We start from the raw sequence: 23,640 nt of genomic DNA on the forward strand, positions 1-23,640 counted from the left end.
CAGTTCCACTTTGCAACTTTAGTAACCTCATGTTTGTGGACTATGCGCATTTGTTTTGACAACCTCTTCCTTCCATCAGAAAGCTCCAGATTATCACTGCTTGCCAGTGGAGACCAAAGGTCAGATCCCTGCAGGATGAAAGATGTCCTCTTTAAGGACTGTATTCAAATCGTGAAAGAACACAGTGTCTTTGGATACTAAGTATGTGTGTATATATGTTTGTGTCTGTCTAAAGAAGAAGGAAGTGGGCGGTCCTTCAAGGGGGCTTGCTTACCCTGGGAGAGAGACAGAGACAGGAACAAGGTATCTGCTGGCACAGGAGCCCAGGGAGGATACAGGAGCATTTCTCATTCATGAACTCTTAGCTGGTTATGAGCTATCGAATGACTCTTTGAACTAAAAATATAGACTAGCAGGCCATTTATTCATTTAATAGATGCTTATTGTTCATCCACTGTGTACGATATTCCCAGCTTCTTGCTGGAAATGGAAGGCAAAGAAACCAAGACATCCCCCACCAAGTTTGCTCTGCTGAAAGGCAGAAGTGGCAAAGCCAGTTTCCACAGCACTACCATCCGTGTAAATCCCACACATGTATTTGCTTAGGTTTGGAAAGATGGGAGTCTGCCACCGAAATGAGGTCATCCAGAAAGGCTTGAATTAGTACAGAATGCATCTTGGAATCCTCTGTCACATCCCACAGGTGACTCATCAAATCAATGGGATGGTTTTGACCAGGAGTTTAAAGACACTCCTCAGAAATGAAACATTAAGTGTGAATATGAAGTACCAGATTACATTGCGTGTTTGCTTCAGTTATACACACATGTACATCCATTAGGTTGTGACATAAATACATTCCATATACAAGGCAGGTCAGTCTGGGGCTCCTGGCTGGCTCAAGTTATTGAAGCATCTGCCTTTGGCTCAGGTCATGATCTCAGGGTCCTGGGACCCAGCCCTGTGTCAGGCTCCTTGCTCAGTGGGAAGTCTGCTTCTATGTCTCCCTGCCCTCCTCTCATGCTCTCTCTTGTTATCTCTTTCCCTCTCTCTCAAATAAATAGATAAAATATTTTTTAAAAAGTGTTCAGGGGCTACAGAAGTATAGTTTCTTGTATGCAGCCTTAATTTGGGCTTTGTTTCTTTTACTTCTTGGTCCTGATTTACTCCTTCCCTCCCACACAAATTTTGCTGTTCTCAGTGGGTCTCAGCTCATTTTTGGCTTGAGGCGGTTGTACATGAATAGAGTGACATGTTAGATGTGGTGGGAGAGTGCTCTGCGAGGGTGTGTGGTTTGCCCTGGAAGCAGAGAAGGGGTGCCCAGCCCACCTTGGGGGAAGGGTGTTTTCAAGGAAGGCATCCTGGAGGAAGGTTCTGAGCATCATGCCTGGCACACAGTGGGCCCTCGGTGACTATTGGGACAGTGAAAGATGGTATTTGAAGAGAGGTTGGCTGGGAGAATGAGTAAGTAAATGTAGCAGAGAGGAGTGTACACAGAGGCTCAGACTGAGGGGAGAACATCCAGGTTGAGGGACTCTTGTGGTATTATGGTATGGCAGGGATAGAGGGGTGTGACAAAGAGGCTGGAGGCCATATCACAGTCTTGTAGAGCTCACAAAGATCTCTTAGCTTGTTTATATATTGTTTATTTTTTAAAAGATTTTATTTATTTGAGAGAGAGAACAAGTAGGGGGAGGGGCAAAGGGTGAGGGAGAATCAGACTCCCCACTGATCAGGGAGCCCAACATGGGGCTCAATCCCAGGACCCTGGGATCATGAACTGAGCCCAAGGCAGACTCTTAACCAACTGAACCGCCTAGGTACCCTTAGCCTATTCCTTAACAAAATCAAAATCTAACGTAAATGGTTTTTAGCTTTGACCTTTGATGCATATTTTGCCGAAAATTCTCCTACTGACTTTCATACTGAAAACCACACTTGGAAACTAGACCAAAAACAAATGACTTCTACACTCCAGATATAACTGCATTTCTTTTATAAATTTTAGTTTCAGTTGTGTAACCTCATTCATATAGTTGCTTCTTGGAGTTATACATGTACTGCTTTCCTTGAGAAACTACTTAGGTGGCACCTTTAGTAATGTATAGGTAAAGTGAGTGAACAGAGTTAAAGAGAGGTTAAAAAATAACACAAGAAAGTTATAGCAAAGTTCAGGATCAGTTCCTAGTTATGCCTGCATGGTGCTCTGTTCTGCTTGTTGGGTAAGGGGGAGCCTTAGCCAAACTCATGCCAGAGCTTCAGACCTAACATCTGATTATCAAAATTGATCTACATGACCATTTTTCTGGCTCAGAAGACCACCTAATCAGAGCTGAGCTCTAGGGTGGATACCTGCAACCAAGCAGCTTCAAATCTACTCCAGCCCTTGAGCAAGTACTCTGTTGAAATCTCCAAAGGCCATACCCAATTGACATGGCCAAATGGTCTTGTTCTAAAACAGACATTAGAGCATTCTCTGTCACAGCCTTGGCAAAACCACAGAAATTCTTCTCATTGTGTACTATGTGGCCTTGACTACCCAGGTAACTGAATAAATTGACCACCTGTATGCAGTTATTTGATACTGAAATCTTAAACGTTCGAAAGGTATTTGTGTAGGGTTTGCTATATAGTTAATATTGAACAACAGGTAAAGACTGTACCCATGTGCTCTAGAAAGCCAGTCTTCTTTAGCTATAATACAACACCATAGTGGGCACATTAAGGAGTGTCTAATAGACTGTTTATCTAAGTGTTCTCTGTAGCTTGGGTTGCATATAGTTAACTCACTTTAAAATGAAACCAAAGCCGATGAAAAATCACAAGGGGCAAAAAAGATCACCTTGTTTTTTGACATATTTCCTCATAGATGAAGCAGACTGTGTTAATAAGGATGACTGAAGGCTGTGAGCAAATAATTATCAAAGGAATGGATCTGTAATTTAGAGATGACTTAAGAATCCATTCTCTTTTAAGAATCTCACTGGAGAGTCTATTCAGAAGGGATGTTGAACCAAACATGACAAAGATCTTGGTTTCCAAACCAGATCGGGTTTTTACAGAGTTTGGGTGGTAAGCCATCTTTACCTTAAGTTCAGTCTGAGGTTGAAGATGTAGGACAAGGAGTTTGAAGAGTCAGTCTTAAAAGAACTTGGAGATCCAGTCAGAACCACATCTCCTGATTGCTGATTGACCACTACAGCCCTTCAACCACCATCTATTCTTTTTACTAGCACCAGTGGGATTTACTGGACTTAAGATTTTTAAACCAGTAGTAGAGTAAATTTTTAAAGGATTTAAAGCCTTTTTTTTTAAGCTTTCTTTTTTTTTTTAAGTAGGCTCTATGCCCAGTGTGGTACCAATGCAGAGCTTGAAAAACTCATAACCCTGAGATCAAGAGTCAGATGCTTACTTAACCAACTGAGCCACCCAGGTGCTCCATTTTGTTATAGGATTGAATCTGGTTTTTGGTGGTGGTGGTAGGAACGATTAATCTTTGTCATCTTTATAGGGCTAAAATCCTATGGACAGAGTAAATGTGTTACATTAAGCATTTTAGGCTAAGTTTGATTATTCATCTTGGTGACACTGAGCCCTGATGTCCATTCCAAAGGCGAATTTTTTAAGTCTCCCGATTGCCTCATTCCTGCCTTCCATTTTCACATGGACTTTCCAAAGATCTAGACTTAAATATCTCTCTTAAAGGTAATACTTGGTGAAGACTCCCTCATTATTTATTTATTCTTTTGCAATTAAAAAAGGCAAATTGTTACTCAACTTTTCATGACTATTAGAATAACATTGTGCTTAATAGTGCAGTAAAATGCAAAGCATTGCACTTAATAGTGCAAATAAACTTTGCTTTTTTATAATAACACTGCAAGGGGACCATACCTGGTACTTGTGTTCATAAGCATCATGCTTCTGTGCCCAGCAGCACCAACACGGGCTCTCAAGGTAAAATACTTGCTTGAAAGCAGTACCAAGTGCTTTCATTCTTTGGACAGCCCTTAAGGAAAATGCATTAAATTATAGCTACTTTTTTAAAGCTACTTTTTTTATAGCTACTTTTTCACATTCAAGTGTGAAACTTCACTTTGGCATCAGTTGCAAGAAGAGTTCAAATGATTGAAAAGTGAGCCATTAACTGTTTCCTGGAGAAAACAGGACAGAGCTAAGAAGATAAAGATTTTTAATTTTCTCGCATCAAAAAAAAAAAAAAAAAAAACACAGATCTGGAAGCTAAGGAAGGGATCCACATTAATGTACAAATCATTCCTTGCTGTGACTTTCACAATAGCCTCTCATCAGGGCTGCTCTCTGAATGCTTTTGTTTTAACACCGTGATGCCATTTTAACTTTTATATGAAATGAGACTTTGGGTGTTATAAGTTATATGTTATAACTTATAAGTTAATAAGGGTGATATGAATAGCTGAATTTAATGTTGTGTTCACTGGGAAATAGCCCCACTAAATCTCACTAAATCTCTACGTATTGTTCTTCTTTTGTCCACAGATTTATTGCAGCTGTCTCAGAGTTATGGCTTATGTACCCCTACCCTCCCTAGAGTTTAAAACTTGTTCCTGTCCAACCATCATTATAGAAGGGATTAGGCAATCTTTTTTTTTCTCATTGAGCTCTACACCAGCTCAACTTTTTAAAAATAGAAATGCATAGAAATTACTTTTTAAAAGTGCACAGAAAAGCACAAGGTGAGCCTAGCATATGTTGTATCAAAAAGCAAGGATTGGCTCCAACTCCAATGGGATCATTTCAAAGGCTACAAAGTCCAGATTGAAATGGCTTCCCCTGGGACACTCTGGCACCAAAAAGAATAAGGACAGTAATAGTTTATGATACATTGAATTAATTTTTAAGAATCCACAAGTCCATAGCAATACCAAGAAAATAAAAGAGGAGAGGATACAGAGGACTTTTTAAGGAATAGTTGATCTTTGCAGGGAAACAGTACCTAATAAATGTAGGAATGATGATAGAAGCGGAAAGGTACAATTTGGTAGCCTCTGTTGTATTCATTCATTCAGGCAAGGATTGTTGATGGTTGTTTGAAAATGGGGCCATCACCATGAAACAAAAGTATCACTTCAAAGATGTATTATTAATTACCAAGGGAAAATGTAACCTTATAAGGAAGTGGTTGGAAGTCCCAACCTAACCAAATGACCAACCTTAGTGTTACCAACAGTGGAACAACCTGATGTGGGTGCCACCTGTGATTCAGCCATTAGTTCACAGCATCATCTGTGTGGCAGTGGTGGGGGGACGAGGGGGGGTGATGGCTCGCCTGAATCCAATCTCCAGGTAAATGGAGAATATGGGAAAGTCTGTGAAACAATTGACCTGAATTGCTCAAGAAAGAATCATGGAAAAGAAAAGTAGGATTGGTCATGGGGAGAGGAAGACACCCTAGGAAGAGAAACTCAGGAGACATAGGACACACTGTGGTGAGTTCTTCCTTACATCCTGCATCCAACAGGCAGGGGCGCTCCAAGGCATTTGAGGGACAACTGGGGAAATTTGAATACGGAGCATAGTGTGTACATTAGAAACTGTAGAATTGCTATTAATAGGTGTGATCATCGTGTATGGTTCTGTAGGAGAAAGTGTTCTTGCGGGAGTATTTGAAAGTGAAATGTCAAGATGTCAAAAACTTTAAAATGATTCAACCAAAAATGTGCGTGCATATGTGTTAGAGACAGGGAGGGAGAAAGAAAGAAATTAAATGAAGTAATGTGACAAAATGTTAATAATTAAGGGACCTATGTCAAGAGCACACATGTCTTATACTATTTGTTTTGAAATTTGAGAATAGAATACATAGTTGGCTGGAGGAGAGCAGGTATATGTAGGTGAAGAGCTTATTGGTTGAAGAAGTGGACGCATGAGCCATGAGGGTCCATGAGGAAAGTTTTTATCAGTTCAACATGAAATGGGAAAATAAGGACAATAGAAAAAATTTTTCATGAAAATAAATATATCTAATTTCAGGGATTCATCTTTAAAATAGATCATGTACTTCCATTTTTATGTTTGTGCCCTAGTCTATAAACTCTGTGTTGTGGGGGAGGGGCACTGGATTAAAGCTGTAGTTCAGTTCACTCAATCTCTGTGCTTTGATAGAAGGAAGTGCTAAAATCACTACCAAGACATTTGTATAAATAGAGTAAACCCCATCAAGGTTCATGATAATTTTTTTTAACCTCTCACATGTGAGTTTCTTGGTAAACAAGATGAAGAAGGTAGACATGGTGCCAAGTTTTTGTTTTAATTTGGCTTTTTGGAGCTACTAAATGTTAAGATGGTTTCTCCTCTTGAAACACGGCACAGCAGTCATAATGCTTATAAAATACTTGCACATAAAAAACAACCCTGAGTTGCTTGTGTGTGTGTTTTTTTTTTAAGTAGGCTCCATGCTCAGCATAGAGCGCATTGAGGGGCTGAACTCACATGCATGAGAACAAGAGTTGGATGCTTAACTGGCCACCCATGCGCCCCAGCAGTATATTTTTTTGATACCAGAATGTAAACTCTAGGAGCCCAGAGACCCAACTTTACCTTATTTACTGCTATGCCATTCTCAAGATTGCCTGGTAAGCTGTAGGTGCTCAGTAAATATTTGTTGAATCTTAAATAATATAAAATGTTCCTGATAAAGTGGTAGCCTCCTTCCACCGCTACCAACAATCTCTCTTCTCCTCCTTCCCTTACCACTGTCATGGGTTGGGACACTTCCTGTTTATTTTGTATGTTCAGACATACATGGATTCATGAACAATATTTAGTGTTATTTTGTATGGTTTAGAATTTACATAAGTGGCATCATGCCGTGCATATTTTTCTAAAACTTGTATTTTTCATTCACTATTATCTTTTGAGATTTGTTCATGTTGTTACACATAAAACTTTTTTTCCTCTTTTAAAACTGCTGTTCCATCATTTTGCTGTATTTCATTTGAGTTATCCATTTCCCTATCAAAGCTTTTAGATTGTTCCCAGCTTTTGGCTCTTATAAGCCTACTGCTTACACATGCATCCTCACCCCCCAGTCATTATCTTGGGAACAGGAAATGGAAAGATGATAGAATCACTATTGTTCATAATCACTACCAGTTATAGAAGCACTGTGAGGCTATTGAATGGCACTATTAGCAGTTAATATTCATTTTATCTTATTTAATCTTCACAACAAATTATTTTACGAACTAGAAAACTAGTCTTGGGGGCGCCTGGGTGGTTCGGTTGGTTAAGCATCTGCCTTCAGCTAGGGTCATGATCTCAAGGTCCTGGGATAGAGCCCTGCATTGGGCTTCCTGCTCAGCGGGGAGTCTGCTTCTCCCTCTCCCTCTGCCCTGCGCACACCACCCCCCGCCCCCCACCCCAGTTCATGCTCTATCTCAAGTGTGTAGCCATTCTGAACCTGGGACCTGCCCCTGTGGGGATCTTGACCCCAGACGACAACTGCCAGGCCTCTTAGAGGCCCCTACGCCACCCTCAGAGGTCTCCTATGAAGCTGGAGTTCTCTGGAGTCCATACAAGAGAAAGAGGAGGAGCCTTTCTGTTCATGTCTCCCCTCAGCTCTACCACCTTGGGGCATCGGTTTTTCTCCTCATCCTCTCTCCTCCTTACTCTTGGACAAATAAACAGCCTATGAGCACATAGACAAACAACAACAACAACTTGACATTACAAAAACATTGGCCAAAGTCCCACAACCCCATAAGTGACAGATTCAGGATTAGAGCTCTGTTCTTAGATGCCAAAGCCTTGCACATGAGACATACTCTGAAGAGAAGATAAGCTCTTAACACTCACTGGTCCTCCTCTTGTCCTAGTGGGAGTAGTTAGTCAATATAGTTAACTGAGTTGCAAAAAGTGTGCCAAAGGAGCAGAGGAATGAACTAATGATCTTCTTTCCATTGAAAAGTTGAGTCATCTGTTGCCATGGTTTCCCTCTTCATAGGAATTTTTTTTTTTTTTTTTTTTTTTTGGCTTGCCTGTCATTCTAGGAGTTGAACCAATTGAAAGGTCCCTCACCTTCACATATAATGATCTTTAGGTGGATAATTGGGACAGAGCACTTGTCTTGTTGAACTAACCTTTCATAAAAAGAAGGGAAGTCTAAGATTATCCATGAGACTTAACCACCAGCTGTAACTCACTCGTGTACGTATCCATAATCATATCCTTAAGGAAACTTTCAAGAGGATGTGGATTTAAAAGGGGAAGCAGGAGTCTTTATTTCAGGCAATTCAGGAATATTTAAAAATGTATTTTTACTTTTTCTCCTTTATCTAGCAAGGCTGTTTTCAATCTAATTTACTGAATCCTAAAATGAGATCTATTTGAAGAAAATTACCTAATAAAGTATGAAATTAGTCTGGAGACTGAGACTTTTTTGGCACATTGCTGATGGAAGCTTTCCTGATAAGCAGATAATATGCTAATGATAACGGTGATGTTGGTGATGGCTGTGGGGAATGCCTTTGACTGGTGTGCCACCTGTTTTTTTTTTTTAAGATTGTATGTATGTATGAATTTAGAGAGCATGCACATGTGAATAGGAGAAGGTCAGAGGGAGAAGAAGAGAGGGAATCCCAAGCAAACACCCCACTGAGCACAGAGCACAAAGCAGGGCTCCATCCCAGGATCCTGAGATCATGACCTGAGCCAAAGTCAGATGCTCAACTAACTGAACCACCCAGGTCCCCCTGTGCCACCTTTTTTCTAAAGAGACCCAGACTGTTCATATTCCCAGATTGGACCCATTATTTCATTGTGTTGTGTATTGAGAAAAATTGGCACAGAAACAATCAGAAATTTGAAAAAAAGAGCCCAGTTAGATGGAGGAGGTAGCTTTCGTCAGGGTGTGTTTTCAGGAAATTTGGAAAAGATACCCCCAACTCCCCTACCCCTCAATACTTTGCTTTCACAAAACCTGACGTTCAATAGCTGAACTTTTTTTTGTTGTTATGTTTTTTTAAACTCTTTTATAAATTTTCATGACATTAAGAAGATGATCTAACAACTGTTGATGATCAGTGAGATTTAAAAAATTATTTCATTAGAAATTTAAAGTAAAATATAAGGTATAAGGTATCATTGGCCTTGATAACACTGTGCATAGGTAACTGTTTTAGAACCTGGCATCAACTCCTTTCCTGAAAAGCTTTGGCAACAGAAGGAGAAAGAAAATTCAAAGCTACTTCATCCTAAAGTGCATTGGGGAGCATAGGATAATACAGAAAGCCCCCCAGAGGAAATGCTTCTACATGGCTGGAGATACACCTTTACCACATTGTTGCTGAGACCATCAGTTTGGCCCAAGAACCAAAACCTGCATGGGGTTGTCCAATGTCTGCCTAGTGTTCTGTCTGCAATGTGCTTCGGGGCTGGTGATGTCTTCATTCCCCAAGTGGGGTCAGTATCTCATGGGATTTGTAGATGGCATTCTGTATGCTCTTAACAGAAGAGGTAACAGGTCTATGAGTTTCTGCTATTTTCAAGCTATAATTGTGCTTCTGCTTATAAAAAGCTAGATTGGCTGTGTTAAGCCAATAATATTTTTTTTGGCCCCTTCTTATTTCCTCTGCTATGGAGGCTTTTTATGGAGCTTTTCTGCTTGTGAACCATGTCTCTCCCTCCCCTTTTCTTGTAATGCTGTTGCTTTATCTCTCTTCCATTCATATTTTTTTCCTTCCTTTTTGCTGCATGGAGACTCTCTGCTGTACAAGTGTAAGTATTTTTTGGTGGCTCTGCAGTTTCTGGCTGTACTAGTTTACATTCTCATGCTCCATCTGCTTGTGTGCTGCCTGGCTAGTCTCCCCGTAGACTTGGTGTCGTCATCTGTCTGTGGATCCCGCATGAAACAGGCAGCAACTTGAGACAAGATTGGATTTTACAAGATGGTTCAGCTAGCAAAACAGGCAATGAATTTAAAGTATCCTTGCTGTGCCTAAAAGCAAGCAGAGTGTTGATGAAGAGGGTACCAACCCTTCAAGAGAGGAAAAGTGGTTTTTCCCTTCATTTCCCTTCATGAAAAAAATAAAATAAAATAAAAAGTGTGATTACTTAAATGTCCAGATTTTTTTTTTTTCCTGGTTCATGCTTCTCAGGACTGTAGAAAATTGGCATCAGGATTTGCTTCTTGTATTAGAAGAATTTTCCCAATCCATTTCCCAACTGTTTTGTTTTTTTTTTTAACCAACCATGTTTTTGTTTTGGTTTGTTTGTTTGTTTTAACCTCATGGAAAAGAACATTAGGGATTCTAGAGCTCGGAGCGAGAATGTTATTATTCTTTGCACGAACTTGATAAAATGAACAAGGCAACTTCTCCATCCTGTTTTTGTGGTGATAAAACCAATTTAACTCATTAAAAAAAAAAGGGATGTCTAGGAATTACATGTTAAAAGTGAGTTTAACAGGAAAAAAATGTGATATTTGTCAGGTTCCAATGTAAGTCTATAACTTGTGGAAAAGTAATGGTTATAATTCCATTATAAAAATAGGATTAAATGAGTAAGATTTCTAAGCAAAATGGACATTTTAGATTCCTAGAGAATAGGGACATGCGTTTCATCTGCACTCTGCCATGGTGGTGATTTATTGATGCTTTGTGATGTCAGGATGAGAAAAAAGTCTTGCATTTAGAGTTTTCCTTCTAAAGTTATTTTTAAAAGATCTGACACACTATTCCTCATATTTCCTGAGTATGTGAATATTGAAAATAACTTAAAACAAAATGTATTTTGAACGATAAAGTAATTTTGTCTAGACCTAAAATAATAGTGGACAGTGTTAACCATGAATTGACCTGTGAAGAGTGCATTGGTGTGTGTACCTCTTCTGCATCGGATGCTGACTCTCTTCATCTGAGGGGCACTTCGTGATTTCTCCTCTCAGTAAATACTCACTGACAAATATCCAGGGCAGGAAATGAAGACTAAGAAACAGTCTGAGAAAATCAACCCCTTTATTTTGATACAAGATTGTTGACAGTTTTAAAGATGATGGTAAACTAGATTTTTTTTTTTCCCTCAGGTTGCAACTTATCTAATCAACAGGTATGAGAAGAGGTTGGCAGGACCAACCTGGCATATAAACCAGATTTCTAGGGAAATGTAGAATATTTGTTCCTAAATATATATTTGGATAGGTAATCATAGCTCACTGTCATATTTCATCTTGCTTTAGATTTATATGTAATGGGATCATAGGAGTAAGCCAGTAAAGAGTGAGCAAGTTTTTTTGTTTTGTTTTGTTTTGTTTTGTTTTTTAAGATTTTATTTATTCAGGGGAGACACACAGGAATGACACAGCAGAGGGAGAAGCAGGCTCCCTGTGGGGAGCCTGATGCAGAACTCGATCCCAGGACCCCAGGATCATGGCCTGAGCCAAAGGCAGATGCTCAACCACTGAGCCAGAGAGTGGATCCCAGGCATCCTGTGAACAAGTTTTTTTCCTTTTTTCTTTCCCTGTAAAACGGTTAAGGAAGAAAAAGTTTGAAAGAAAGGAAAGAAAAATACGAGAGAAATAAAATTCACTTTTTTCTCCCTCTCCATCGTTAAACTGTAAGAAAGAGATCATGAAACCATTCATGCATCAGAAGAAATGTCTAAAATTGGGTTGCATTCTTAATACCAACTGTAGAAACTAGTCTGCTTTTGAGTCCTGCCTGTTTTAGCGAAAGTCTGTTGTCCCTGTCCAAATGTCAAAAACTCAAAACTAACAAATATCACATACAGTGGAAGAGTTTTTGTTTTTTTTTTTAAATATTTGATTTTTTTTTTTTTTTTTTTATGATAGTCACAGAGAGAGAGAGAGAGAGAGGCAGAGACATAGGCAGAGGGAGAAGCAGGCTCCATGCACCGGGAGCCTGACGTGGGATTCGATCCCGGGTCTCCAGGATCGCGCCCTGGGCCAAAGGCAGGCGCTAAACCGCTGCGCCACCCAGGGATCCCCAGTGGAAGAGTTTTATGTGAAATGCAATTAGGAGGTATTTGCACTTGTACAGAGCATATGAAATGAAGGAAAGCATTAAAGCATTAGAAAATCAAGAGCCAACTAATTCCCCTTTGATTGATGTCAGCCATCAAAAATTCTGATGATTTTTGTACATTCCTCTTATAAAATTAGGTTAAACTGAATCACCTATTTACAGATAGGCATCAGTTTGTAAATGTCTTTCTCTCTATTTTTATATTGTTTATAAATGTTACATATTTATGTATTTTATATGTAATTATATGTATATATATTTTACCTCATTTAGAATTGTAATATATTTGAAATGTCATAATCATATGTTTTACATACATTTGGTATCTGTTAGAAAGGGTATATAGGGAAACTTGAACCAAATTATTTTTTCCCATGAACACTCTTTCCATAAAATCTAATCAAGAGTCACAGGAAAAAATGTTGGAAGACATCCTCATTGCATGCATTTTAAAACTTCTTATTTATTTGTGGCTGTCTTAATGAATTGGCTGGAAATTATATCCCAAGCTACTGCTTGATCCTTTTATTTATCATGGTTGTACACAAAGTGGATGGAATGCTAAAGACTATATTTTGGGAGTTTGTGTCTCCTGAAAATTAATTCTTTTTAGAGGTTTCACTTATGAATAGACCCATCAGTACACTACCTTGTTCAGTCAATTGCAAGGCCAGTTTTGGGGGAGAACAACCAGAGAGTGGATCCCTTTCCAATTTCATTGGATTGATTGTGTTTTTACTGAACCCACAAAGCCTGTTGCTTTACAAATACATATCCCTCAGATTGTCAGGTTTCTTTGTTTTGTTTTATTTTGTTTTTTGTTTTTTTTTTAAGATTTTACTTATTTGACAGAGCAAATGCCTGCAGGGGGAGGGGCAGGCAGAGGGAGAGGGAAAAGCAGACTCCCAGTGAGCAGGGAACTCTATCCCAGGACCCTGAGATTATGATCTGAGTTGAAGGCAGATGCTTAACCAATTGAGCCACTCAGGTGCCCCAGATGGTCTGCTTTTAACCAAACCTTGAAAGAACCAAATGAGCAAACTTTCATTGTGTATTTCAGGAAGACCAGTCTGGATTGAAATATAATCACTCACCTTTTCTCTCCCTCTTCTCTCAATAATAAGTAGTAGCAAAAGGATATTGTTATTAAAACTGACATAAAATTGTTAGAACTGTAAAATTGTTTGCTTTAAAAGTCAGTATGAATCGGTTCAGTCCTTGAACCAAAGAGAGTTTGTCAACCTTGTGGATGTTTTTTGAGAAAGCCTTATCTGACACCCTATTAATGAAAGACTATAAAGTAAATTCTGTTATCTCTTAGTTTACACAAATACTAGTTTCAATATCAAACCAATTAAAAGATCCCTAAGATCCATTCATGTGTATGTTGATTACAAAGGGTGTGATTGGGAGGGACACTGGGCCGCACTCCTGATGAGTCTGTCCCTGGTGCTACTCCTAATGTCAGCTTGAATGGGAGCTGTTGTCATCTTTATGACTCAGTTTCTTCCTTCAAATTTGTTTTGCTAGGTGATTGACCAAGGAAGGCCACCTCCCACTTTCACACATGTGGTCCTATTACAGGAGAAGCTAATCCCTTGCTTAGGTTTGGTTTTACATAATCAGTAGTTGGCACCAATGCTTATGCTTTGGTGGTTTGTGTTTGGGTCTCATTTAAAAGGCTAACAGGTTGGAAGACTTACCAAGAAGTGATGGCATATACGAACTTCTAAATTATGGCAACTTTTTCCTAGTTAGCCTCTGCCCCTAATGTAAAGATCAAAATCTCTGGCAGAAGTGTGAAATGAAACACAGTACTTAACTCATTAAAGGGATCAAGAGTGGGGTGTTGCCTTGCATGGATGTTCTGATGCTCCTCCTGGTAATGAGTAGTGAATAGTTGCAATTTCAATTTTTAGCAACTAATGTTTACAATCATTTAACCTGTTTTTTTATATCCATTTTAATATCCCTATGTGCAGCTTGGAATTATATTCTGTATCATTCATTGTTCTTTTCCACCATATAAATAGACTGTAACTGATGAGGGCTGGAACCAAGAAGAATGCAGAGGGCTGTTATCAGTTGAGAACACTGTAAACATTTAGAAATGTGTGGGTTCAGTCAGGCTGTCAGGTGTGACCCTCAACCTTTCTAAAGAAGCGAAACAGAGTGTAAACATTTGATCTCAGATGTTTCTCCCCCTCACCCACCCAGAAATGTTTCTGAAGTTTGAAAGGCAAGTTTTCCCTGAATACCTAAGTGCTTTCTTTATTTCATTGCTAGATGACTCCTAAGTCCAAAAGGAAGAGTATCCATAGCCGGATGCTACGGCCCGTTTCCAGAGCCTTCGGTGAGTTCTTTTGGGATGCCTGGCATTTCCTGGTAACCATGAAACACCCCTAGCAGGGACCTCAGACCAGGGATGCTTCCCAGGGATGCTTCTGCATGAGTAACTATGGACAAGGAGAGTTCAGGGATTTGTGAACACGTGTTTGCTCTTCCATGATAGAATTCCTAAAAAAGAATTCCTCGATGGGATTCTCTCATCCGTGTGTACCAATAAGCTTCTGGGGGCTCTGCTTTATTTTAGAGATGGAGTTTGACCTGGATAAAGCACTGGAGGAGGTGCCGATTCACATCGAAGACCCGCCTTTCCCATCCGGCCGGCAAGAGAAACGGAGCTCAGGGTTTATCTCTGAGCTGCCCTCTGAGGAGGGGAAGAAGCTGGAGCACTTTACCAAGCTGCGGCCAAAACGGAATAAGAAGCAGCAGCCCACGCAGGCGGCGGTAGGTGGGCTGGGGGCCCCTCCGGCCGGGGGGCTACAGAGGTGCCCGAGCACCCTGCACCGTGCGGGCTCGCAGCCCAGGGAGCGCGGCGGGCCCTCCAGCGGGCTGGTCAAGCCCAACATCTCCGTGTGGTGCCCACGGAGTTTTGAAAAGACGGTGCTGTCAAGTTTCCAACTCTCCAGAGCTGAAGCGCCCTTGGAGGACGCCCTTAGAAAAATAGCAGTCACCTGGTGAGATAAATGGGCTACGGCCTGTAGGGTTTGTAATGTCTTGAGTGTGAAACGATGGAAATACGTACCAAAGCCTTTGTTTGCAATTAAAGGTGGCTTGCGCATGCCCCGGGGTGCCCACCCCTGCCTCCCGAGGCTGCCACCAGGTCCTGGGTGGTTCTCAGGCCCAGGAGGCCCTCCCTGTCTCCACCTCTGTGCCCGCATAAGACTGTGCTTGCATGACTGCAGGGGAGGTCATTCTAGCAGATTGGTTGTGCACAGTGCACACCCTGAACAACCCTCCTTGGAGGCCACAGCTTCTCTAATGCCTGCTGCTCATAGCTGCTGTTACAGCTGCATTTATAACTCTCATCATAGTGTTCTCTAAGCACTCTCTTTTCTCTGTAAGCTCCATGTAGGAAGGCATGTGGCTTATTATCCTTGGATTTATGCTCAATGCACATTATGGTTTTAGAATATAGTAGATGCTCAACAGTACTTATTGGATGATATGTGGATGGCTGGAGACATAAGCAAATGAAGGTCACAATAATTATCTGACTGGTCAGTCATTTATTCACACCAGCTCAGGCTAGTTGTGTTTACTTTCTTTCTCTCATTTGTATCTGAATAGCTTGACACATTCAAAAAAAATTTCAGTGCATTGGTTTTTGATTTACTTGATTTTAACATTTTCATACACTATTATGCATTCTTAAAAGAATAAACTTTTTTTTTAAATAAGGAAAAGGCCTTTTTAGATAGTGAAGAAGATGACCTCCCACAATAGATTCTAGATGGTTACTGATTAAATGGCTCCTCTTTGGCTCTTTCCATGTGGAGAGTCATTAGCAGTGTAACTTGTACATGAAATGATGATTTAAGTTTCCTCTCAGTTAAGCCAGTGACCCATGGAAAGAGAAAGTTGTGAACATAATTTAAAAACCAAGAAGAGAAGGGAAGGAAAGAAAGCTGAGACAGAGTCCTGGTGGAGGAATGTACGAGGTGTATGCTGGAGAGATCTGAACTTTGACTACAGCAAAGCCGGGGCTCACAGGTTACCCTCACACCTGGCTGTTCCATCTGAGGGACACTCCTGGTAGCATAAGGCTGTGTCCTAAAACTGTGGATTATGGTCATGGCTCCAAATAGATCTGGCTTCTTTCCAGGTGGGGAGTGGACTGAGAAACATGGCATAGCTTGCTTTCCTTTGGGCTCATAGTGAAAAATGTACTATTTTATGATTTCACAATACTTGTGATTTTCTTTCTTTTTTTAAGATTTTATTTATTCATTTGACAGAGAGCACAAGCAGGGGGAGTGTCAGAGGGAAAGGGAAAAGTAGGCTCTCCACTGAGCAGGGAGCCTGGCTTGGGGCTCCAACCCAGGACCCCAGGATCATGACCTGAGCTAAAGACAGATGCTTGACCAACAGAGCCACCCAGATGCCCCTGCTTGCAATTTTCAAAGTACTTTCTCCACTCTGAGTGAAGTGGCCACATTTTCAGCTGAGAATGAGGGGATTATTGTTTATCTCTCTCACTAGTATTTAGTAGCAATAATCTTTTAATATTGTCTTGTTTTTGTTTTGCTAGGATTGAGTAGACTCTATCTATCCTAAGTCTATTTTAACTTTTCTAGAGCTTGCTCTTGGCTTCTGATTCCCCTACTGAGCTTTTCTAAGTATCAGAATGCTCAAAGCCAAGGTGTGGCTATTTATTTTTTCCTTTTTACTTTACCATTTCTGACAAATATGTGGGTGCTCCCTGCCCCCCACAACACACACACCAACTAATGCTTCAACTCTGGACACCAACTGAGTGTCCTCCCATTCAGTTCACCTGACACCACCTGGAGATAACACAGACCCCACGTTTTAGGGCTCAGGGGCACCCCCACTTCAGACACCAGTCCCAGGGTGTCCACTGTATTCTGACCAACTGGCTATAAATCCAAGGGAGGTTCCCACAACCCTCTCCTTAGGTATGATAATTTGCTCAAATGGCTCACAGAACCCAAGACACTTTACATGTTATTATTGGTTTTTTGTAAAGGATATACCTCAGGAACAGCCAGTTGGATGAGATGTGCGGAGTGAGGTAAGGGAGGAAGAGGAAGGGCTGGGAGCTTCCACGCCCCTCTCTGGGTGAGCCACCCTCCCTATACCTCCATGGGTTTGCCAAACCTCGAGGCTCTCCAAAGCCCATCACTTTCATGGAGGTTCTGTTAAGTAAGCATGATCAATCAAGTGGTCATTGGTGACTAGCTCTGTCACCAGGTCCTATTCCTTCCCAGGGCCAGGGATGGGGGTGAAAGGTACAGCCCTCCTCTAATGTGGTTGGTTTCTCTGATGACTAGCCCTTATCCTGAAGCTGCCTGGAGGCCCACCAAGACTCACCTGCTTTATCATAAACTCGGAATGATTGCAAGGGGCTCGTTATAAATAGCAAAAGATGTTCCTATTAGCTCTCTCACTCAGGGAATTTCAAGGTTTTAGAAATTATCACGAGCCAGGACAAAGGCCAAATATTCACTTCTTATGGCACACAAGGCTAAACTAAATGCCAACATGTCAGTTTTTCCTGGACCAAAAAAATACTAGTAACTTGACTCTTGTGCCAAAAATATACAAATATCTATGTAAATATGAAGAGTAAATAACTATTTTAAAAAAGGAAGCTAAGTAGAAATGTAATCTTCTGGTCAAATACAATCCTTCTACACTGACATCTTATGAATAATTGATCTAGATATTTTACCTATATGTTTCAAGTCTTTACTGAACCTCTCTAAAAAAAATTATTTTTAATAACTAGAGATAAAGTATACCAGTTTCTTCCTTTATTTCATTCATATATATATATATATATGAATTCTTAAACACTATATTATGGCTGATTAGTCTGTAAAATTTAATCTTGGAGCACAGTAGTGAGAGGACGTGAGATTCAGCTGGCAGGTTCCCCCTTTCCCTGGCAGTGTGTGTCTGGACATGGGATCTTTCTGAACCTGAGCCAGCCTGCTTCCAAAATCCTTACACTGCCCACATCATTGAGTCATCATGACAAATAAATGGAATAAACATATACAATCTTATTAAATGTAAACATTGTTCCTCAAAGTTACTATTTCCATTTTATTAGTATTAACTCTATTTACTATATTAATATTTGCTTTTCCCTGTGTCCCTGACACTGAAATGGAGGAGGAAGAGAAAAAATCCCGAGAAATGGATTCATATCACCCTTTGCTACTCTAATGTGGGGGAGTTTTACTCATGTTTATTAAGGAGCAAGCCCAACTATTTTATAAAAATTTGTATTCAAAAATTATTTTCTTAGTAGAAATGACTTTTAGAATGTCTGCTTTGGAGACGAGAGCTTCACGTGGGTAAATAAAAAATGGCAGTGCTATTTTCAAAGGCACCAAAATGCACCAGTAGAATGAGTACAGCAGGTGACAGAGAGAAATGTGTGTGTGGCAGGAGCGGATAGTAATGCCAGGTCTCTAATATTTTGGAATGTGTCTCACTCACATCATGGTCCACTGTGGGTATGCCTGGTTGAGGACCCCACGATGGTCATTCAGAGACCCAGGCTGCTTTCATCTGCTCTTTGGTCCTTGGATTCCCATCCAGTCAGCTAAGAGGGTGACGTGACGCGATCAGGGTCACACCCAGGTTTGATGGACCAGGTCTGAAAGTGACACCATTAGCCAGAGCTTGGCAGAGTGGCTGCCTGCCTGCAAGTGAACCCAACAGACACATTCTAACTATGACGCCCAGCAGGCAGGTGTAGCAGGAGTGCCCACCCAGTCTTCCTACCCCTCCGCTGCCAGCTAGCTACTGCTTCTGCTGCCTTCACCTGGTGTAACCATAGGGAAAAAGTTTTCTCTAAAGGAAGATGCATCTGCATTGAAGAATGAAAGAATATTGGAGTGAGATTCAGGAAACCTGCCCAGTTCTGGTTCTGATGGCCACTAACTAGACTCATCTCCACTGGAAGGAGTTTTACAGACTATTGACTCATTGTTCAAGGGAATATGAAGCTCAGGGCAAGTAATTCATCTGCCTACAATCATCCTCTGAATTACAATTACATATCATACAGTGGCTTTGCTCTACACGGTCTGTCAGCGTTACTATGCCACAGTTTCTGGCATGGCCCTACACAACTTGGCCCCAGTGATGAAACAAACCAACTGTAATGAAAACATTAAATTCTGGGTAATCAGCTGTCTCCCATTTGCTTCAAATCATGATATCACCAGGCTAGGAGTTGCCAGTGTCATCTTGTCCGGTTCCTCATCAAGGACTTAAAGATCTCTAGGCAGCCAGAGTAGTTGACCATTCTGCCTCTAGCGACCTCTCAGAAGCAGCCATTTCCTAGAAGCTCCAGTAGTTAGCTTATTATTTTTTATATGTTGCTGAAATCTGCCTTTATAATTATAACCTGGCCATCTTGTTCTTATATGTGGTGTGACACATGTCTTTTAAGGAGACTTAGCAGACTTACAGATTATATGGGTTATTAATATGTCTTTCCTTCGCCGATTTAAATGTCCTCAGCTTTTTTTTGTTGTTCCTCATATGACACTATCTGTAGTCCATTTATGTTTTTGTTACTCTTTTCTGAATAAGTTGCAGGATCATATCACCTCCTTCCTTCTAACTACTACACTTCTATTTATTCATCCACAGATAGTATTCACAAAACAAAACAAAACAAAACTAAACTAATTCCAGTAGAGTTAACATACCGTATTATGTTTCAGGTGTACAGTATAGTGATTCAGCAATTCTATACATTACTTAGGGCCCATCGTGATAAATGTACTCTTAATCCCTTTCACCTGTTTCCCTCATCCCGCCATCCACCTCTCTCTGGGAACCATCAGTTTGTTCTCCATAGTTAAGAGTCTGTTTTTTGGTTTGTGTCTTTTTTTCTTTGTTCATTTGTGTTGTTTCTTAAATTCTACATATGGGTGAAATCATATGGTATTTGTCTTCTTGGACTGACTTGTTTCACTTACCCCAGTACACTCTAGCTCCATCCATGTCATTGCAAATGGCACAATTTCATTCTTTTTAATGGCTGAGTAATATCCCATTCCTGTCTGTCCATCAGTGAACACTTGGGTTGTTTACATATCTAGGCTATTGTAAATAATGCTGGTATATACATAGGGGTGCATACATCTTTTTGAATTGGACAAAAGCCAATTCATTTTCTTTGGACAAAAAACCCAATAATGGAATTACTGGATTATGTGGTAATTTTTTTTTAACTTCTTGAGGAACCTCCATACTATTTGCCACAGTGGCTGTACCAGTTTGCATTCCCACCAACAGCACACAAGAGTTCCTTTTTCCCCCACATCCTTGTCAACACTTGTTGCTTCTTGTGTTTCTGATTTTTAACTATTCTGACAAGTGTAAGGTGATAACCTGGTTTTGATTTTTATTTCCCTGATGATGAGTGATGTTGAGCATCTTTTCATGTGTCTGCTGGCCATTTGAATATCTTCTTTGGAGACATGTCTCTTCTTCTAGATTGTTTGTTTTTTCTGTGTTGACTTGTAGAAGTTTTTCTTTTTTTTTTAATCTATTTTGGATATTAAACCTTTATCAGATTTGTCATTTGCAAATATCTTCTCCCATTCCGTAGGTTGCCTTTTAGTTTTGTTGATTGTTTCCTTTGCTGTGCAGAAGCTTTCTGTTTTGATGCTTTTGTTTCTCATGCCTCAGAAGTCATATCTAGAAAATGCTATCACCAATGTCATAGAAATTGTTGTCTTTCCTCTCTTCTAGGATTTTTATGGTTTCAAGTCTCACATTTAGGTCCTTGATACATTTTGAGTTTACTTGTATGTGTGGTATAAGAAAGTGGTCCAGTTTCATTCTTTTGCGTGTAGCTGTCCAGTTTTCCCAAAATTTGTTGAAGAGACTGTTTTTTTCCTGTTGCATATTTTTACCTCCTTTGTTGAAGATTAATTGACCATAGAATCATGGGTTTATTTCTGGCTCTCTATTCTGTTTCAGTGATCTATGTATCTGTTGTTATGCCAGTAACATGCTGTTTTGATGACTATAGCTTTAAAGTGTATCTTGAAATCTGGGAAAGTGATATCTCCAGTTTTGTTCTTCTTTCTGAAGATTGCTTTGGCTACAAGGGGTCTTTTCTGGTTTCATACAAATTCGGGGATTATTTATTCTCATTCTGTGAAAAATGATACTGGTATTTTGATAGGAATTGCATTAAATATGTAGATTGCTTTGGGTAGTATAGACATTTTAAAAATATTTGTTTCTCCGGTCCATGAGCATGGAATATCTTTCCATTTGTTTGTATCATCTCCAGTTTCTTTCACCAGTGTTAAATAGTTTTCAGAGTTTAGATCTTTCACCTCCTTGGTTAAGTTTATTCCTAGGTATTTTATTCTTTTCATTGCAATTATAAACGGAACTATTTTCTTAATTTCTCTTTTTTGCTACTTTATTATTAGAGTATAGAAATGCAATGCTTTTCTGTCTATTGATTTTGTATCCTGTGACGTTACTGAATTCATTTATCAATACTAGTAGTTTCTGGTGGCATCTTTAGGGTTTTTTCTATATGTAGTATCATGTTAGTGAAAGTTTTACTTCTTTTCCAATTTGGATGCCATTTATTTCTTTCTTTTGTCTGATTGCTATGGCTAGGTCTTCCAGTACTATGTTGAGTAAAAGTGGTAAGAGTGGATGTATTCACTTTTTAATACCTGTACCATCTGGGTGGTCTTGGTCTTGGTATTGGTCTTACTCTCAGGCAAGGCCTATAATCTTCTGTATTTATAATCATATTTTAGAGAATAAGGGGTTACATCCAGTCAGGATATTTGAACTTACCCCTGAATCCTAGTATACTTGTTACATGTCACTGTCCAGAAATGAGCCATATTTCCAGCCCCAGGTACAAGAGCATCTGAGAAGATAATGTGTTTCACTTGGTCAGATGGATACTCCAACTAAGTCAGAGTTTGATACGGAGACTGGGTAGGCATGTAGCAGTTTCTGCTGTTACTGTTAAAGTTTTCTTCCTAGTTTGCTAATCTTTTTCTCAGTGAATAGTGATTTAATTTGATTTTTTTTTCTTCAGCATTTCTAGAAATTGATCATTTATTTTTCTCTTCTGTCTTGCTATTGTGGTGAATCACAATAACAGACCTTTCTAATGGTATACCTTCTTGATAAGACTCATGATACTCTCACTTTTTAAAAATTGTGGTATAATTAACATACAGTGTTGTATTAGGTTCTGGTGTATATTTTTACTTTGTTTTAATATACTGCTAGGCTTTGTCTGCCATATTTTATTAGAATTTTAAAGATTTTATTTATTTATTTGAGAGAGAGTGAGAGGGAGCACCATGAGCATGGGGAGGAGCAGAGCCAGAAAGAGAAGTAGACTCCCCCCTGAGCAGGGAGCCCAACGTAGGGCTCAATCCTGGGACCCTGAGATCATGACCTGAGATGAAGGCAGGCACTTCACCCACAGAGCCACCCGGGCACCCCAGGGTTTTTGTTTTATTGTCTTAATTCTTGTGCATATATAATAGTTTTTCTTATTCTTGTCTACACTATCTACTTTGGGTTTCAAAGTTATACTATTCTCATAAAATTAGTTTGGCAGCTCTCATTTCCTCTTTTCTGGACTAGTTTGTATATAATAGAGATTGCCTGTTCCTCTCCAGGGAAGCCCTCTGGGCCTGATGTGTTGTATGAGTGCAGGTGAGGCTGATTTGTAGATTCCTCTTCTAGGGATTTTATTTCTTTTATTACGGATCTAATCAGACTACCTAGTTCTTCTTGAGACCATTTTGGCCCTCAATATTTTTCTAGGATATCATCCACTTCGTCTCATTGTTCCTTTAGTTGTTTATAGAATTCCTATAACTTTTTAATCTCCTGAACCATAGCTATGTCCCATTTTTTCCATTTCTGATCGACTTTAATGCCTCTCTCCTAATTTTAGAAGATTGTTTCCTTTATTAGTCCTTTTTTCGAAGAGATAGGTTTTAGTTTTCTTGCTCCTCTCAAATTCATTAATTTTTGTCTAATCTTTCATTTTATGTCCTTTGGGTTCTTTATTTCCTAACTTGATTGCTAAGCTCTCACTTCTCCATGATTCTTACTGTGTATGCGTGTAAGATTGCATGATTATTCAGCTCACTAATTAGCACTCTCTGGGTGTATGTGTTCAGAGTTACCAATAAAATACTAATCGTCCTTCCTTCCTGCCAATCTCTCTCCCTCCAGCCTGTGGAGACGTTATGAGAGATTTGGCAGCCGCCTTGTCAGAATCCAGGTGCACCACACACTGTGTTTCCTTCGCGCATTCATCTTCATCACCCTGACGGAGGATGGATTAGCCTCCATAATCACTGGCTTATCTTCTAGGCATTCACAAATTATCCTTTTAGCATGTTTTCATACGCTAGAGGGGCCGAGTCTACCTTCTTGATTTCTTAGAAATCCGACAACAGCCATTCTGATGCCCTATTTTATTTGCAGGAGCCGTTCTGTGCATGCAGATGGAGTCTGTTCCAGCCAGCTCAGGGATGAGATTTCTGCTTTCTCTTTC

At 39.9% G+C, this 23,640-nt stretch overlaps 1 protein-coding gene across 5 annotated transcripts in view; it reads left to right on the plus strand.

The window, feature by feature from the left end:
- The window catches only part of CARMIL1 (capping protein regulator and myosin 1 linker 1), a 311,565-nt gene that overhangs the window by 256,524 nt on the left and 31,401 nt on the right, over positions 1-23,640 (plus strand). For all 5 annotated transcript variants that reach the window (XM_025442784.3, XM_035710597.2, XM_025442806.3 and 2 more), the window contains exons 30-31: positions 14,307-14,373; positions 14,614-14,810. In XM_025442784.3, coding sequence (XP_025298569.1) covers positions 14,307-14,373; positions 14,614-14,810 — 264 coding nt within the window. The remainder of the gene's footprint in view (positions 1-14,306; positions 14,374-14,613; positions 14,811-23,640) is intronic.

This window comes from Canis lupus, chromosome 35, assembly GCF_003254725.2.
Source record: "Canis lupus dingo isolate Sandy chromosome 35, ASM325472v2, whole genome shotgun sequence".
In the NCBI taxonomy this organism is placed as follows: Eukaryota; Metazoa; Chordata; class Mammalia; order Carnivora; family Canidae; genus Canis; species Canis lupus.